General features: G+C 50.2%; 2 protein-coding genes across 3 annotated transcripts in view; one reads left to right on the forward strand and one right to left on the reverse strand.

Annotated features, from left to right (window-relative positions):
- LOC310753823 (UDP-N-acetylglucosamine--peptide N-acetylglucosaminyltransferase 110 kDa subunit-like) overlaps positions 1-3,950 on the reverse strand; it is a 122,119-nt gene extending 118,169 nt beyond the window's left edge. Inside the window, exon 1 of one of the 2 annotated variants that reach the window (XM_083595163.1) lies at positions 3,833-3,950. In XM_083595163.1, the coding sequence (XP_083451289.1) occupies positions 3,833-3,869 (37 nt within the window). In that variant the 5' untranslated portion in view covers positions 3,870-3,950. The remainder of the gene's footprint in view (positions 1-3,832) is intronic. The other variant, XM_083595162.1, reaches the window with a different exon arrangement.
- Positions 1-12,051, forward strand: part of LOC310753712 (uncharacterized protein) — a gene marked incomplete at its 3' end in the record, with an annotated part of 332,047 nt that overhangs the window by 214,049 nt on the left and 105,947 nt on the right. The gene's annotated exons all lie outside the window — the stretch shown is intronic.

A 12,051-nucleotide genomic window follows, 5' to 3' on the forward strand; every position in this document is an offset into this window, starting at 1 on the left:
CATCTTGTTGCTGCATCATCATCATCATCATTACTATTATTATTATTATTACTCCTACATTCTCTGCTGCTCCTGGATGGGGCACCTGCCCCTGAGAAGGGGCTTCATAGAACCCCTGACTGCAACTGCATTTCAAACAGGTCGGTTTCTTTTGTTCAAAAACAAAAGAAATCAACACACTGTAGTTAAATGAGAATATGCAAGGAGCAGATGGCTTCTTAAGGAGTTGGGACTCAATGTATGCTTCTCTGTAATTTTCCTTTCAAGCCAGCAGCTTATTACGAGGTCAGCAGACAAGATCAGCAGAGCAGGTTGACACCTAAAGCTGAATTTCTATTGTGTAGACCTATTTTTTATTTTCATGTGCTGCCAATGACCAGGCACAGCACTCAAGTAGGATTTGAGATTTAGACTACACCACATTCACATGTCACACTACCTACATAGGACCTTTGCAAGTAAACCACCCAGTGCCGGATTTATATATAAGCTAAACAAGCTCTAGCTTAGGGCCCCGCTCTCTTGGGGGGGGGGGCCTCAAAAAATTGAAGAAAAAAAAACTGGATGTACATTTCCAAAAGAGAAGATAAAAAACAAATAAAATAAAACCGACATACAGCAAGTGTTTAGTGTTGTGTCGGCTCCTATTTGTGATGTGCAAGTGGCTTTAGATACCCATCACCATATTTTTCGCTCCATAAGACGCACCTAGTTTTTAGAGGAGGAAAACAAGAAAAAAAATATTCTGAACGAAATTCTGAATGAAACAGTGGATGTATGATTCTTGTGGTTAATGCTGTGGCCACAGACATGTGATCTGATGGTGAATTTGGGCTGACCCAATGCAAAAATCCTGAGGATCCATGTGGATCCGTGCTTTGCAACCATGTTTTTGCGCCATTGCGGCCCCACGCAACAGTGGGTGTGTGATTTTTTTTGGTGCAGGCTATAGCCATGGACATGCTATGTGATTTGATGGTGAATTTGGGGTGACCCAATGTAAAAATCCTGAGGATCCATGGGCTTTTACCTTCCCCCTCCCCGGCAGCCTCTGCTAGCATCCCTTATCTCTCTCCCGATCCCACCATCAGCTGCTTCCTTTCAACACTCCCTTCCCTCTTGTTTGCCTTAGTGTCTTTTCCTTAGCTGGAGAAGTTTTTTGCTCCTCCTTTTCTTCTAATGTCTCTCCTTATTGCTTTAGTCTTCCTGCTTCCCCCCTTTGCAAGTTTGCTGTCTTTACCTCCCCCCTCCCAGGCAGCCTACTCTTTCTCCAGCGTCCCTTATCTCTCAGCGGCTTTGTTTCAACACCCACTTTCCTCTTTCAAAAAAAAAAAAAAAAAAAAGCATGATCTGCTTTTTGCCCTTGGGCAATTCGGCTCCAGGGACCACGCATTCGCTCCATAAGACGCACAGACATTTCCCCTTACTTTTTTGGAAGAAAAAAAGTGCATCTTATGGAGCGAAAAATACGGTAGGTCCATAAGTTACCATATAGCATATATTCAACACAAAAAACAGCAACAATTGGTTGTGGACAAAGGACGGCTGCACATATCAAGGGCCCCATTACCTTCAGTAGTTTAGGGCCTCATCAAACTTAAATCCGCCCCTATATCTATCTATCAATCAATCAATCATCTATCTCTCTATCTTATGCCTGGTCTAGTGACAACAACTGGTGATGATTATTAATTTATTATTTATACCCCGCCCATCTTTTTTAAAATATTTTTTATTCATTTTACATATAGTCGCATTGCATGACAACATGTCTTCATACGAAATCTCTTTGGCTCTGCTGAGCCTCCCTCCCGCCCAATGGTTTTTTACAAACTTCAATTTTGCTTCCATGCATTTCACGTCCTTTCCTGTTCTTGTGATCTCATTCCGGAAGTTAATTACATTATTCATCCTGAATTTGGTTGCCTTTCTTCTGGCAAATCTTCAGATCACCCTGCTACTGATAGACCCGGGGGCTGGATCCGGCCCAATTGCCTTCTCAATCCGGCATGCGGACGGTCCAGGAATTGTGTTTTGACATGAATAGAATGTGTCCATTTATTTAAAATGCACCTCTGGTTGATTTGTGGGGCCTGCCTGGTGTTTTGACACAAGTAGAACGTGCTTTTATTTCAAATGCATCTCTGGGTTCATAGGAATGTGTTCATTATTATTTTTTCCCAAAATAATCCGGCCCGAGGGACAGTGGACTGGCCCCCTGCTGAAAAAGTTTGCTGACTCCTGTACAGTACTAGATTGTGCGAGTGTCTTTCCTCAATAAACCAAGTCTTCAGCCAAAGATGCACAGGTAATTCAGGATATTCAGACCAGAGGCATATTGGGGGGGGGGGGGAGTGAACCAGCAACTCAAGATGAGCAGATCTAAGAAGTGTAAATCCACTTACTTATTTGCCCCAGGGGGCAGTTTGGTCAAGCTGGGTTTCAAGGCTGCCGAAAGGCAAAGAGGTTGCCCGCCCATCCCAGCAAACAGCTGCTGCCCTGCCTAGTGACTGTATTTTTCCGTGTATAAGACTGTATTTTCCCCCAATTTCTTTAATTCTTGATTTCCTCGACATCTGATGGGAGGGCGTTCCACAGGGCGGCACCACCACCGAGAAGGCCCTCTGCCTGGTTCCCTGCAACCTTGCTTCTCGCAGGGAGGGAAGCGCCAGAAGGCCTGCGGGAGAGCCTACTGTGAATAGGCTCTATAGGCAAAGTGAACTCAACACAGGCTCTCCTCGTGCATCACCCGCATCAAAACAAGAGCAAAAGAGAGAGCAAACAATAAGAGAGGGAAAAGAAGCAAGAGCACCTCAATTTCAGCTCTCCCTCCGGCTCCTATTTATTTGGCTTAGTGTAAAGAAGAAGCTCCCCTAAACATGAAGATTTACAGCCGGACAAAAGGTGTATTTTAATATTTTGGTGGGAGCCGCCCAGACTGGCTGGAGAAACCCAGCCAGATGGGCAGGGTATAGGTCAGGCACCCCCCCCAACTCAGCCCTCCAGCTGTTTTGGGACTACAACTCCCATCATCCCTAGCTAACAGGACCAGTGGTCAGGGATGATGGGAATTGTAGTCCCAAAACAGCTGGAGGGCCAAGTTTTGCCATCACTGGGTGAAACTGACAGGAAGAATCCGGAACCAGCAAGATCAAGCCTTCCACAAAGACTAGAATAAATTTACATTTGAAAGACAACTGTAAGTAATTAACATCAGTATCAGGGTGATCTGAAGATTTGCCAGAAGAAAGGCAACCAAATTCAGGATGAATAATGTAATTAACTTCCGGAATGAGATCACAAGAACAGGAAAGGGCGTGAAATGCATGGAAGCAAAATTGAAGTTTGTAAAAAACCATTGGGCGGGAGGGAGGCTCAGCAGAGCCAAAGAGATTTTGTATGAAGATATGTTGTCATGCAATGCGACTATATGTAAAATGAATAAAAAATATTTTTAAAAAGATGGGCGGGGTATAAATAATAAATTAATAATCATCACCAGTTGTTGTCACTAGACCAGGCATAGGCAACCTCAGCCCTCCAGATGTTTTCAGACTACAATTCCCATCATCCCAAACCACTGGTGGTGTTAGCTAGGAATGATGGGAGTTGTAATCTCAAAACCTCTGAGGTATCCAAGGCGGAGACCCCCACCACGGACCGGCCCTCTCACCGTCGGGAGCCAGGCCTGCGGACCCCCCCCCCCGCCTCCTCCTCCTCAGTCCGACACCGAAGGAGAGGCTCCATCGCCTCCCAGCGCCCGGGGACTCGCGCGCTCCTCGCGGTTCCCTCCTGAGGGGCGAAGCGCTTCCTTCGCCGCCGCCGCCAGTACCTGTGCTGTCGGAGACGTTGCCCACGGAGGTCGCCATGGCTCCGGCGACAAGGCTCGGCTCCACGTCCGCCGGGGGCAGCGACGACTCACGAAATGGCGGTCGGGGACGCGCGCGGAGGAGGACGCTAGCCGCGGCCGGATCTTCTTTTGACAAAGTAGTCCCTCCCTTTCCGCGCCTCGGGGCGGGGCGACGCGCTTCCCTGCCGCCGGAGAAGTCGGAAAGAAGAAGGGAGGCGGGACGCCGAAATAGCCTGGGCTGGAGGAGCCGTAACGGCCGCTGAGAGAGGAGGACGTTCGCGTGTATCCCTCCGCCGCGCGAAAGCCGATACACTGCGGTAATTTGATGAGGCGCACTTGCGCCATGCAGGACAGTCGCCTCGCCTAAGCCAAAGAAATGTGCGGGCTTCGAAGAACGCTCGCCTCCCCTCAGCGAAAGAAAGGCTGAGGCGTGTCGCGTAAGGGCGGGGGGGGGGGGGGGGGGAGAGCGGGAAAGATGGCAGAGGGCTGAGGCGTTTCCAACCTTTGGCCCTCCAGATCTTTTTGACCTACAACTCCCATGATACCTAGCTAACAGGACCAGTGGTCAGGGATAGTTTTATTTGGGTCTGGGTAAAAGGCGGATCTGCACGGATCCTCATGGATCCTACACTTTTTAAAAAATAGCTCCAACAAATTCAGTGTCAAATCACACCTAGAAGGCACGGCTACCACGGATCCTCAATAAGATTTTTTCATTCAAATTAAATAAAACCACCATGATACTGTAGACTATGTCTTACTCTGTAGACAGCATCAAAAAAATCATGCATCCACTGTTTCGTGGGGCCACAGGGGCGCAAAAACATGGTTAAAAAAGACTGATCCTCATGAATCCTCATGATTTTTGAACTAGATCAGCCCAAAGTCACCATCAGATAACACATCATGGCCATGGACACAGCCTGCACCCCAAATAACTCAGATCCACGGCTTCCTGGTCATACCGTGGCTCAAAAACGTGGCTTTGAAGCACGGATCCTCATGTATCCTCATGCTCTTTGCATTGGGCCACCCCAAACTCACCGTCAAATAACACATCATGTCCAGGGGCACAGCCTGCACCACAGAAAATTCGGATCCACGGCTTCCTGGCAACTCCATGGCCCAAAAACCTGGTTTTGAAGCACGGATCCTCATGGATCCTCACGCTTTTTGCATTGGTCCACCCCAAACTCACCGTCAAAACACACATCATGTCCAGGGGAACAGCCTGCACCCCAAATAACTCAGATCCACGACTTCCTGGTCATACCGTGGCTCAAAAATGTGGCTTTGAAGCACGGATCCTCATGCATCCTCATGCTCTTTGCATTGGGCCACCCCAAACTCACCGTCAAATAACACATCATGTCCAAGGGCACAGCCTGCACCACAAAAAAAACTCAGATTCAAGGATTCCTGGGCATACCGTGGCCCAAAAACGTGGTTTTGAAGCATGGATCCTCATGCTTTTCGCATTGGGCCACCCCAAACTCACCGTCAAATAACACATCATGCCCAAGGGCACAGCTTCCGCCACAAAAAACTCGAATCCACGGCTTCCTTGCCATACCGTGGCCCAAAAACATGGTTCCGAAGCACAGATCCTCATGGATCCTCATGATTGTTACACTAGATCAGCCCAAAGTCACCGTCAAATCACACATCATGGCCAGGGAAACAGCCTGCACCACAGAAAATTCGGATCCACGGCTTCCTGGCAACTCCATGGCCCAAAAACGTGGTTTTGAAGCACGGATCCCCATGCTTTTTGCATTGGGCCAACCCAAACTCATCGTCAAATAACACGTCATAGCCAGGGGCACAGCCTGCACCACCAAAAACTAGGATCCATGGCTTCCTGGCCACTCCATGGCCCAAAAACCTGGTTTTGAAGCACGGGTCCTAATGCTTTTTGCATTGGGCCACCCCAAACTCACCGTCAAATCACACATCATGTCCAGGGGCACAGCCTGCACCCCAAATAACTCAGATCCACGGCTTCGTGGCCATACTGTGTCCAGCCCCAAGTCACCCTCAGATAAAACATCATGGCCATGGGCACAGCATGCACCACAAAAATCACGGATCCACGGATTCCTGGCCATACCGTGGCCCAAAAACGTGGTTTTGGAGCACGGATCCTCATGGATCCTCATGCTTTTTGCATTGGGCCACCCCAAACCCACCGTCAAATCACATATCATAGCCAGGGGCACAGCCTGCAAGACAAAAACTACGGATCCATGGCTTCCTGGCTACTCCATGGCCCCAAAACATGGTTTTGAAGCATGGATCCTCATGCTTTTTGCATTGGGCCAACCCAAACCCATCGTCAGATCACACAACACAGCCAGGGGCACAGCCGGCACCACAAAAAGCTAGGGTCCATGGCTTCCTGGCCACTCCGTGGCCCAAAATCCTGGTTTTGAAACACGGATCCTCATTGGGCCAACCCAAACCCATCATCAGATTACACATCACAGCCAGGGGCACAGCCTGCACCACAGAAAATTCGGATCCACGGCTTCCTGGCAACTCCATGGTCCAAAAACGTGGTTTTGAAGCACGAATCTTCATGCTTTATGAATTGGGCCACCCCAAACTCACTGTCAAATCACACATCATGCCCATGGCCACAGCCTGCACGACAAAAATCACGGATCCACGGCTTCCTGGCCATTCCATGGTTCAAAAACCTGGTTTTGAAGCACGGATCCTCATGGATCCTCATGCTCTTTGCATTGGAACAACCAAAACTCACTGTCAAATCACATGTCAGAGCCAGGGGCACAGCCTGCACCACAAAAATCACGGATCCATGGCTTCCTGGCCACTCCATGGTCCAAAAACGTGGTTTTGAAGCACGAATCTTCATGCTTTATGAATTGGGCCACCCCAAACTCACTGTCAAATCACACATCATGCCCATGGCCACAGCCTGCACCACAAAAATAACGGATCCACGGCTTCCTGGCCACTCCATAGCCCAAAAACCTGGTTTTGAAGCGCGAATCCTCATGGATCCTCACGCTTTTTGCATTGGGCCAATCCAAACTCATGTCAAATCACATATGTTGCCCATGGGCATAGCCTGCACCACAAACATCACGGATTCACGGCTTCTGGGCGACACCGTGGCCCAAAAACGTGGTTTTAAAGCACGGATCCTCATGGATCCTCACGCTTTTTGAATTGGGCCACCCCAAACTCACCGTCAAATCACACATCATTCCCATGGGCACAGCCAGCACCACAAAAAACTCAGATCCACGGCTTCCTGGCTACTCCATGGCCCAAAAACCTGGTTTTGAAGCACTGGTCCTCATGGATCCTCACGCTTTTTGTATTGGGCCACCCCAAACTCACCGTCAAATCACATATCATATCCAAGGGCACAGCCTGCACCACAGAAAATTCGAATCCACGGCTTCTTGGTCATACCGTGGCTCACAAACTTGGCTTTGAAGCACGGATCCTCATGCATCCTCACGCTTTTTGCATTGGGCGACCCCAAAGTCACCGTCAAATCACGCATCATGTCCAGGGGCACAGCCTGCAACACAAAAACCACGGATCCACGGCTTCCTGGTCATAACATGGCTCAAGAACGTAGCTTTGAAGCACGGATTCTCATGGATCCTCATGCTTTTTGCATTGGGCCACCCCAAACTCACCATCAGATCACACGTCACAGCCAGGGGCACAGCCTGCACCACAGAAAATTCACATCCACGGCTTCCTGGCAACTCCATGGCCCAAAAACCTGGTTTTGAAGCACGGATCCTCATGGATCCTCATGCTCTTTGCATTGGAACAACCAAAACTCACCGTCAAATCACACATCATGCCCATGGGCACAGCTTGCACCACAAAAAACTCAGATCCTGGAAGTTTATGAAAAAATTAATGGAAGAAATCGGACTGGGAGAAAATATTTGTAAAGGAATAAATGCCATCTATTCGGAACAATATGCAAAATTGATCATCAACGGAAGAATTACTGAGGAGTGCAAAATAAACAAGGGAACCAGACAGGGCTGCCCACTGTCACCACTGATATTTATCTTGGTGATGGAAGTCTTGAACAATCAGATAAGAAAGGATCAGATTGTTAAAGGCATCACTCTGGGAAACAAAACATATAAAATTAAAGCTTTTGCGGACGATTTACTTGTTATGACTGAAAACCCTAAAGAAAGTCTGAAAAGAGTGCTGGAATTGATTAAAGAATTTGGAGAAGTGGCAGGCTTCAAGCTGAATATAACAAAAACAAAAATGCTTGTTAAAAATGTAACCACAGAAGAAAAGGACGATTTAGAAAAAATATTGGGCCTGAAAATCTCCTCAAAAGTGAAATACCTGGTGTAATGGTTATAAGGGGTTGCTCGTGCGTAAGTTGCCGCCACTCCTGGCTAGGTTGCCTGGTTAAACCTTTTCCTGGCTGGACAGCCCTTCACTTCGTGGCTGTTCAGTCGCTAGCAGAATCCGTCAGTGGGCGTTTCTTGAACTTGTTCCAGCAAAGAAGTTCTTTGACGCCAAGTCTACGCCTACTTTCCCTGCGCGGAAGTCTTCTGCGCAGGGTGGGTGTGGGTAGCGGAGGACCTGTGCTCTCCCCGCTGATCTCCGGCGAAGAGTCCTGGAGCCCCCTCTCCGATTCCTCCATCCGCCCCCCTCTTTATCCCTGGTGTTACACTGATTTCCTTCCCCAGCCGATGATTCCCCTCTCACCCTGCTGGGCCCTTCTCCGACATCGCTTGGGAGCCTTGCCTCCACTACTGGCTCCGATGTTAGTTCCCTGACATCCACCTCCCCCCCAGGACCCCCTCCACCCCCGGCTCGACCTTTTGACCCAACTTCTTCCCTTTCCTTGGCCGACGATGCGGGGAATCCCCGGAAGGAGCTGTCGCCATCCTCGGAGGATTCAAACTCCACTTCCCACCCGCTCCGATCTCTTCCCGCGGGGTGGCCCTCCCAGTCCAATTCCTCTTCCTCCGACGCCTCTCCTCCCTCCTCTTCGGAGACAGGAAAACCCACAAAATCCTCTTCATCGTCTGTGGTTCCAAATTGCTCCTCCCAGAATCTCGCTAGTGGTTTAGGTTTATCTGGGAACAGGCTGTGGAACTCCTCCATAAGATACCCATCATTGATGGCCTCCGCGGGAACCCACGTGTTTTCTGACTCGGGTTCTCCCTCCCAAGCTACCAAGTACTCCACCTGGCGCCCTCGCCATCTTGAATCGAGTATTTCCGTGGCTTGGTTGTGGTGTTCCCTCTCCTCTACCTGCGGGTGTGTGGTGACTTCTCCCTCTCGCCCTGGGATTTCCCGCTCTTCCCTGTATGGTGAAAGTAGGGACCTATGGAACACCGGGTGTATTTTCATGCTGTCCGGCAACTTGAGCTTGAATGCCACGGGGTTCACCTGCTGTGTTACCTCAAAAGGTCCCAGCCCCCTTGGCCGCCACTTCTTGCACCCTCCCTTTAGGGGTAACCCTTGGGTTGACAACCACACTCGGTCTCCCACCCGTATGGTCTCCCCTTCCCGACGGTGCTTGTCTGCCTGCCTCTTGTAAATTTCCTTGGCCCTTTCCAAGTTCATCTTAAGTTGCTGGTGCAAGGCCTCCATTTCTTCCACAAACTGCTCTGCTGCAGGTACGCTCCACCCTTCCTCCCCCCTCCCCGGGAAGGCCCTGGGGTGACACCCATAATTGGCCATGAACGGGCTCATTCCCGTGGACACATGTTCAGCGTTATTGTACGCAAATTCAGCCAGCGCTAGTTTCTCTACCCAATCGTTCTGTCTCTCACTGACGTAGCAGCGTAGGTATTGCTGGAGTATACTGTTCGCTCTTTCTGCTTGCCCGCTGATTTCTGGGTGTCTCGCCGTCGAGAAGCCCACCTCGACCTGCAACAAGCTCATGAGCTTCCTCCAGAACCTGGAAGTAAATTGTTTCCCGTGATCCAAGATGACCCTCGAGGGAGCCCCATGCAGCCTGAAGATGTGATCTACAAACAACCTGGCTGTTTCCTCTGCCGTTACCGCATGCGAGCAAGCGATGAAATGGCACATTTTTGTTAGCAGGTCGACTACTACCATGACTGCTGTCTTCCCCCTTGACTTGGGCAAATCTGTCATAAAATCTATGGATACCACCTCCCAGGGTCTTCCCGGCGTGGGTAAGGGTTCCAGTAACCCTGCGGGTGCAGCCCTCTCCCCCTTTGCCCTCTGGCAGCAGTCGCACCCCCGCACATATTCCCGTACATCTTCCCTTACCCTTGGCCACCAGAACTGCCTGGTGACAAGCAACATGGTTTTGTGTTGACCAAAATGCCCTGCGGTTGGGTTGTCGTGGAGTTGTTCGAGTACCCTTCCCCTCAAGGTCTCCCCCGGTACGTACAGCACTCCCTTGTAGTACAGTACCCCTTCCTTTTCCTCAAACCCTCCATGGTTTTCCCTTCCGTCCCGGAGTTCCCTGATTTTTGTTTGAGCGAATTCGTCGTTTCTAGTCAGCCCGGCTAGTTCTCGTTTCCCAACCAACATTCCCCCACACACCCATCGGTTCTCGGGGAACACGTGTCTGACTTCTGGCGGTCCCTCTCCTTCCATGTACTCCGGCTTCCGGGAGAGAGCATCTGCTCTTACGTTTTCCTCTCCCGACACATACCGGATCTCGAAGAAAAACTTGGAGAACTCCTGTGCCCATTGAACCTGTCTCTGGTTGAGTACTCGCGCAGTCCTCCAGTATTCCAAGTTCTTGTGATCCGTACACACCTGGATCTTGTGCTGCGCCCCTATTAGCAGATGTCTCCATCGTCAAAATGCTGCATAAATTGCAAGCAGTTCGCGGTCATACACCGTGTAGTTTTGCTCCGACTTGCTCAGCTTCCTCGAGAAAAAGGCGCACGGCCTCCAGCTCTGCTGGTCCCCCGGCTGCAACAGTACCGCTCCGATGGCCCGGTCTGACGCGTCGGTCTCCAGCCTCATTGGCTTCTGCAGATCCACGTGCAGGAGCTGCTCTTCCGAAGCGAACACCTTCTTCAGCCTTTCAAAGGATTGCTGGGCACTTTCTGTCCAGATGAACTTCTTTTTGCTACTGAGACAATCTGTGATGGGCGCCGTCAAGTGGGCGAAGTTCTTGATGAACTTCCGGTAGAAGTTGCTGTACCCTAGGAACCTCTGCACGTCCTTCCGGGTTTTGGGGGCCTTCCATTCCAGCACCACCTGCACCTTGCTGGGGTCCATAGCTAGGCCCTTGTCCGACAACTTGTACCCCAGAAACTCAACTTCTCTGGCGTGAAATTGGCATTTTTCCAGCTTGACCCACAACTGGTGCTTCTGCAGTCTCTTTAGCACTTCCCTGACGTCTCTGACATGTTGCTTCTCATTGTCCGAATAGATTAAGACGTCGTCCAAAAAGGCTACGCAGTTCTTGTACAGCAGGGACCCCAACACGTGGTGCATGAAAGCTTGAAAACAGGCGGAGCCCGACTGTAATCCAAATGGCATAACTAAGTACTCAAAGGCCCCCAGGGGGGTGAACATGGTGGTTTTCCATTCGTCCCCCTCCCTCATCCTAAGTAAATTGTACGCTCCCCGGAGGTCCAGTTTGGTAAAAATTTTCCCCTGCCTTACCCGTGTTAAAATGTCGTCAATCCTGGGCATTGGGAAGGTCACAGGTTCTGACGCCAGGTTGACGCCCCGGTAGTCCACAACGAGCCTGGGCTGATTAGTATCTTTTTTGTCCACAAAGAACACCGGACTGCCCCCCACCGCCTTTGATTCTCTTATGAAACCTCTTTTCAGGTTTTTGTCAATAAATTCCCACAACTCCTGCATTTCCCGGTCCGACATGGCATACAGTTTACCCACCGGCAGCTGAGCCCCTGGGAGTAAGTTGATTTGGCAGTCAAAGGGCCTATGGGGAGGTAGTCTATCCGCCTCCTTCTCGCTGAAGACCTCCTGCAGGTCAGCATATTGTGGTGGTACCTCCCCTTTTGGCTCCACAGCCATCCCAGCCACCCTGGCCACGGTCATCCTTGGGTTTTCCCCCCCTAGACAGTGTTCCAAGCAGTGAGCTGACCCAAAGGTGACCGTCTGCTGATGCCATGCCACTACTGGATCATGTAGTGCCAGCCAGCTCATCCCTAATATTATGGGGGGTCCTGCCAGTGTGGCTACGTGAAAGGCAATGGTCTCCGTGT

The sequence above is a fragment of the Podarcis filfolensis genome (assembly GCF_964270895.1).
Source record: "Podarcis filfolensis genome assembly, chromosome: W".
Lineage (NCBI taxonomy): Eukaryota > Metazoa > Chordata > Lepidosauria > Squamata > Lacertidae > Podarcis > Podarcis filfolensis.